This window comes from Camelina sativa, unplaced genomic scaffold (assembly GCF_000633955.1).
Source record: "Camelina sativa cultivar DH55 unplaced genomic scaffold, Cs unpScaffold00382, whole genome shotgun sequence".
Lineage (NCBI taxonomy): Eukaryota > Viridiplantae > Streptophyta > Magnoliopsida > Brassicales > Brassicaceae > Camelina > Camelina sativa.
Window position 1 is genome coordinate 1 of NW_010921697.1, and position 6838 is coordinate 6838.

The window sequence follows — 6838 nt, forward strand, 5'->3', positions numbered from 1 at the left end:
CAACGTTTCATTTTAAAAACCCAGTCAATCGCTCTCTCTTGTTAATTTGATCAGATTCTTGGCATTGTACAATATTATTATTATACTTTTAATTATTTTTAATTTAAATTCTTTGAGACAGAGATGGGTAAATAATTTAACAGAATCAAACCAAACCAAACTAGATATCGATGTTCTTCACCAAAGTTTTTGACAAAAAAAAAAAAAAAAAAAAAAAAAAAAAAAAAAAAAAAAAAAAAAAAAAAAANTAAAACCGAAGTAAACCCGATTTGTTTATTTTAACTATCAATTAAATGAGGAAGATATATGATTTTTTAAGTTATCTAGTATTGATTACCTTGTTGTAAAAATGGCTCCACCTAACTACTATTATTCTCTAACTATTACCTTGTTCCAAAAAACTCAGTCACTCAGATTACTCTCCGCCTAATTTGACATATCCTATTATTTTAAGATTACAAATATATAACAATTTTTTTGTAATTTAGACATTGAGATCGATAGTTTGTGATGTTTTACCATAAATTATGTTAAAAATTTAATCAGAATCATAAAATTGTCTTAAAAATACGTTTTTCATGTGTTTACCACAATTTTGAGTTCAAGATTATTGTTTTATATTCTAATTGGTGTTTTTAGTATATAGGGGCAAAACTATACATATTTTAAATATTTTATATTTTATTTTATTATTAATTTAATAAATAACCCTAAAAATATTTTATGATTAAGTCTTCAATTTTTTCGTTAGGCGTCAGATCTATCCCACATGTCTGACTAATGCCTAGTAATTTTTTTAACAAGGGATAGTTATGTATTATTTGATTATTTATTTTTCTGAATAATAATTGTTTTCCTAAGTTTGGTGTGATCAGGGTTTTTATCTTGTCTATTAAATGTGAATTTTCTTTTTAGGTATTTATCTAATTTTCCTTGATGCTCATTATTAGTCTGAATTAATTATTGTTTTGGGTTTTTATCAGAACTTAAACCAAACCAAGTTCTATTAAAATTAATTATTCAGTGATATATATATATATAAGAATCACAAAAGACAATTTGCTTCCTTCATGAAAATGTGAAGAGAAAGATTGAAAGATAAGAGATACGAGTCCACTTAATAAAGAAACCAAACATTGAAGCAGAATACACTATAAAAACATATATCATATAATGAGAGATGGTAGATTTATTTGACTATATCTTAATTAGTACATGTTCACTTTCTCGGGAACAAGCTTGAGATGCTGCGCCTTGTGCATAGCGAGACCAGTCATGACATCCATGTTGATCTCGTCTGGTTTCATCCCATTAGGAAGTCTAAAGTTATAATTGAGAAGAAGGTTCGCGTAAGGAACCTCAAGCATCGCCGCACCAAGACGCATTCCGGGGCACATTCTCCGGCCTGACCCAAACGGTATGAACTCGTAGTCCGTGCCTTTGAAGTCAACATCCTTCTCAAAAAACCTCTCGGGCCTGAACTCGTCAGGGTTCGGTCCCCACTCCTTCTCGTCCCGTGACACAGCCCACGCGTTGACGTTGACGGTAGTCCCAGCCGGGACGTCGTAACCCGCGATCTTGGTGTCTTGAATGCATGCACGAGGGATAAGGAGAGGTATGACCGGTTCGATCCTTAGGGTTTCTTTAACTAAGGCCTTGAAGTAAGGAAGGTTCTTGACATCATCTTCGTTAACGAACGTTGAACCTTTCTCTCTCATATATTCTCTCACTTCTGCTTGAGCTTTCTTCAATACTTGAGGGTACTTCATTAGATACGTCATCCCCCACACAACCGCCGCAGCTGCGGTATCTGTTCCCGCCACTATGATATCCTTTTGGAACGAAAGAACCAAAAGAAGAGTAAATCACACGCAAATGATTGCTTGTAGGGCAAGCAAAGGTTAAAAGCATAGAAAAGAAGAGATGTTATACTTACCATGATCACGGCTTTGACATTATCAATAGTGAACTCAGAAGCCAAAGGTTGTGCTTCGTAAATCCCCATCAAGAGATCGATCATGCTCTCGGTTTCGGGCTTGGCCCTTTTGGGATCAAGCGTCTCATTGACAACCTCTTGAAGATAAAGGTCTGCTCTATCAAAACATTCTTTCAGATAAGCTGTGAGGCCTGACAAATTATCAAGAAAGCCGCAATAGGGAAAAAAATCTGCAAAAAATATCTTCCCCAAAACGCTCTGAGTCCCATAGAGAATACTGATGAACCTCTTCATCTCTTCCCCCTCTTCGTTGTACTTCTTCCCGAACGCTTGTCTACACACAACCGAGTTCGTGAAGGTCAACATAAGCTCGCTTATATCGACCGCTTCGGATTTTTCCGCGGCCTTATCGATCTTATAAATCATCCTCCTAGCCTCTTCCTCCCGGACGTGCTTAAAGGTGGCCACACGTGCAGGTGAGAATACATGGTTCATCCCCATCTTCCTCATCTCTCGGTAATACGGTGTGTAGTGGTTCAATGCCATGTCACGCCGGCCGTAGGATATGAACTCATGGCCATGGTGCTGAGGTCGGTTGGCGAAGTTGACATCTTGCGTCTTGAGAAGCTCTTTAGCTAGTTCAGCCGACGATATCACCATCATTGTTCTGCTTCCAATCTTGTATGACAAGATTGGTCCGTATTTTTTGGCCCATCTAGCGAAAAACCGTTGGGGGTTAAGCTTCTCAAGCTGGTGGAGATTTCCGATCACCGGAAGCGGCGATGGGCCTGGAGGCAGCTTGTACCGTTTGGTTTTCGGTTTTTGGTAAAGAAAGAAGAGAAGAACCGCGGCAAGAGCCACCAGGCCTATGGTAATATCTTCCATTATTATTAGTTGCTATTGAGTGTTACATTGAACAGCACAACCCAATATATATGATTATATAGTCTACGTTCTTCTTTTCTTAACCACGCAAAACCAAATACTTTAACCGAAATCGAATTTATTTTTATCAAATGGTAACTCTCTTATACACCTACTTACGAAACCTCACGTGTTAGAATTTAAAAACACCTTCACCTACCCATCGTCCCTCTAAATATCGTATATGCTTTTGTGGTTTTCATGCAGTCACGCTCATTTGATTGTTTTTCTATATTTGTAATTTACACAAAAATTTTATCTGTCACTTCGTTGAGTCGTTCACTTATTGGTCTAACGAACTCAGGATCTACTTACTTAGACCTGAACTACGTACACAATCCAATTCATCATACCCAATTTTAGTAAACATTTTATGGGGAAAATATCAGAAGATGTCATAAATAGCCAAAACTCCGCAGTTTAACGGGCAAAACATCAACATCTACACATTTGAATTCGAGTTTCAATTGCCACTGCCGTTAAATTAAACCAATGAATCTTCACTTTTTCATTATATATATCAGCTCGCCTTTTGTCAATAATTACAAGTTTTGGTTACTCAATTCCATAGACAATATAATAACCTAAAATATCCAAAAAGCATGCAGGGACTTTTGTCCTATAAATAATTAATCTTATAAAGATACAAAATATTTTGACCGAAGTTTAATAAATAATAATTAAGAAGATTGAATAAATCAACGTGAGATAACAATTTAAAGAGTTGAATAAATGGATCAAAATAACGAAACTAACAAAACCAATTCCAAGTCATAATATTTGTTGTTATAATTGTCAACTATATAGCTACTAAAATATATCAAAAAAAACACGGACATTTTTCTGTAAATAGCTAATCTAATAGAGATACAACATTGGATACAAATTATTTGACTGAAATGTAATAAGTAATAACTAAGAATGTTGAATAAATCAAAGTTAGATAACAGTTTAGAGAGTTGAATTGTTATCTAACTCTTTAAAATTTTTATTCAACTCCCTAAATTTTTACAGAAAAAAATGTCCGTGTTTTTTAGTATATTTTATTAGCTATATAGTTGACAATTATAACAACAAATATTATGACTTTGAACTGGTTTTGTTAGTTTCGTTATTTTGATCCATTTATTCAACTCTCTAAACTAGTATCCACCTTTGATTCATTCAACCTTCTTATTAATATTTATTCAACTCTCTAAACTAGTATCCACCTTCCGGGGGAAAAGGGCTATTTCATACCCGTACACACCTCAAAAGTGCGAATTGCTGTCTGTACAAACAAAGAGTGCCAATTTAGACATGTACCTTAATACATTTCTAATTTCATACCTGTACTCACAAAATCGAGCCAATTACAAAGTCCACGTTAACGGATTTAAGTCAACCGTTAGAGATGCTGACTCAGAATCCACGTGTATGCAAAACGACGCCGTTTTGCATACGTTTTCCTCGCAAAAAACTTTGTGGACATTCTACACTCGGGGAGATTTGAACCCTCAATCTCGAACATTACTAGCATTGGACTTAACCAATTGATCCCACAACAACACTCGGTAAAATCATACAATTATATTCTTATAAACCTAAGGTAGCATCTAAATCGAAGAAAAATGTGGGATATCCACACTCCCGTGGGTCGAACCCGCGTCCTCAGATTTTAATAGCAAGGACGTAACCAATTGATCCAACAACATCACTCGGTTATATCACACAATGTTATCCTTATAAAACGAAACGAAATTTAAGTCCCAATTAAAAAACCAAAATCAATTTTAGTGTAACCAAATAATTTTATTTTATTTTCTCAAAAGTTTTTAATATGAACAGATGTATTAAAGTAGATGTAATCTAAAAAAATTATATTAAAAATATGAATTAATTAATCTAAATTTTTTTAGATTAATTATTTTTTTTAGATTAATTTTTAATGAATTAAAGAAAAAAATGAATTAATTTTTTAAGATTAATTAATCTAAAAATTTTAGATTAAAAATGAATTAATTTTTAATTAATTAAAATTACATTTAATTAATTAATTTTTAGTTAATTAAAATTTAGATGTAAAAATATGTCCTATTGAGAACATCTGAGGACGTTTACATTAAAAAATATATCCTATTTTTTTCTTTAATTCATAAAAAATTAATCTAAAAAAATAATTAATCTAAAAAAAATTAGATTAATTAGTTCATATTTTTAATCTAAATTTTTTAGATTACGTCTAATTTAATATATCTGTTTATATTAAAAACTTTTGAGAAAATAAAATCAAATTATTTGGTTACACTAAAATTGATTTTGGTTTTTTAATTGGGACTTAGATTTCGTTTCGCTTAATAAGGATAACATTGTGTGATATAACTGAATGATGTTGTTGGATCAGTTGGTTATGTCCTTGCTATTAAAATCTAAGGACGCGGGTTCAACCCACAGGAGTGTGGATTTCCCACATTTTTCTTCGATTTAGATGCTACCTTAGGTTTATCAGAATATAATTGTATGATTTTACCGAGTGTTGTTGTGGGATCAATTGGATAAGTCCAATGCTGGTAATGTTCGAGATTGAGGGTTCGAATCTCCCCGAGTGTAGAATGTCCACAAAGTTTTTTGCGAGGAAAACGTATCAAAACGGCGTCGTTTTGCATACACGTGGATTCTGAGTCAGCATCTCTAACGGTTGACTTAAATCCGTTAACGTGGACTTTGTAATTGGCTCGATTTTGTGAGTACAGGTATGAAATTAGAAATGTATTAGGGTAAATGTCTAAATTGGCACTCTTTGTTTGTACAGGCAGCAATTCGCACTTTTAAGGTGTGTACGGGTATGAAATGGCCCTTTTCCCCCACCTTCCGGTGTTGTTTTACGTATAGACAATAGACACTTTGACGGCAATTCGTGTATCTATACTCAACATTCAACAAATTAATCTTGCATACATAAGAATATTTAAAATTACACGTTTCGTCTATCGCAATTATCAACTGGATGAAATATATTTATCAACCCGTAATTTACACATTATTAATATTAATTAATGGTTGTGCCATAAGTAGGATTTTTTTAATATAAATATAGAAACATATGTACCTTAATCCGAATGGGTTGGTCTAGTTGGTAGTAACGCTCCGTGAGCTCAATCCAACAAATTGGCATTCTCAAAATTTCAATCCCAGCGGTGTCCAATCCATTCACTCTACGGGGTCATAAGTTTCATTCAACAGAGTGATTTATCTGTGCTTGTAGAAAACTCTTTATCGAAATGCATGTTCACCTTTATAATACGGATAAAAAACATAGTTATCGTGGCCATAAGATACAAATTATTTTAACAATGGATATAAAAAAAAATTAGGTGGTGCAAGGTATATAAATATTTTGTTCCAGCTATTAAGCAGAATGATTTATTTTGTGATATTATTATAAGAGTAACAAAAGTAACGAACACAATTAGGAGCCGCCTGGAAACGAATGATGTGACTGCCTTTAACATGTAAACTAGAATTATTAGATTTACTAAATTTAATGACCTCTCAACTAGTTCCATAAAAGATTTGGAATCACCAGTTAGTGTCATGTGTGGTTGCTTTACGTGCGGGGTAGTTTTAAAAAGATGAAATTTTCTCACAACATCAAATCAAGAACCAAAATTGTATCAAACTTAAAAGTTTACAAGAACATGTTTGTAAATAGAATCAACTTTTCAAATGAAATCTCGGAAATACGTTTCGTTTCCCTCTTACAAAAAAAAAGATAGAAATGGAGAATTTTAGATGACGCTTAGGGCTCAAGGAAGCTTTTACCGGACCGGGCCATTGCTGATGGATGAAACTTTGCATACACCTGCAGATGTAGTGAAGGGCACATCTTTGTAGCAAGCAACTAGATTCTCATTTGTGTGTAGATCCACCGCGAGTGTCTCAAATATTTTCTTCTTTGGGTTTAAGAGATCGTCTGGCTCGCCTTCAAACCCGGGAAAT

General features: G+C 33.7%; 2 protein-coding genes across 2 annotated transcripts in view; both read right to left on the bottom strand.

Annotated features, from left to right (window-relative positions):
* Nucleotides 1–1067: 1067 nt before the first annotated feature.
* LOC104772976 (cytochrome P450 83A1) lies at nt 1068–2911 on the bottom strand. Its single transcript, XM_010497528.2, has 2 exons — nt 1937–2911; nt 1068–1832 (listed from the first exon to the last, which is right to left on the bottom strand). Exons 1-2 carry the CDS (start codon nt 2819–2821, stop codon nt 1209–1211), a joined length of 1509 nt encoding a protein of 502 aa, XP_010495830.1. The 5' UTR covers nt 2822–2911; the 3' UTR covers nt 1068–1208.
* Nucleotides 2912–6492: 3581 nt separating this feature from the next.
* Nucleotides 6493–6838, bottom strand: part of LOC104772978 (methionine--tRNA ligase, cytoplasmic-like) — a 2281-nt gene continuing 1935 nt past the window's right edge. The window contains exon 3 of the mRNA XM_010497530.2: nt 6493–6707. Within this exon, the coding sequence (XP_010495832.1) occupies nt 6658–6707 (50 nt within the window). The 3' untranslated portion in view covers nt 6493–6657. The remainder of the gene's footprint in view (nt 6708–6838) is intronic.

Excerpts from the sequence above, each read along its gene's own strand:
- LOC104772976 (XM_010497528.2), bottom strand. The coding sequence starts at position 2,821 with ATGGAAGATATTACCATAGGCCTGGTGGCTCTTGCCGCGGTTCTTCTC. Across the intron at positions 1,833-1,936 it reads ATGTCAAAGCCGTGATCATG|GATATCATAGTGGCGGGAAC; the intron begins GTAAGTATAACA and ends TCGTTCCAAAAG.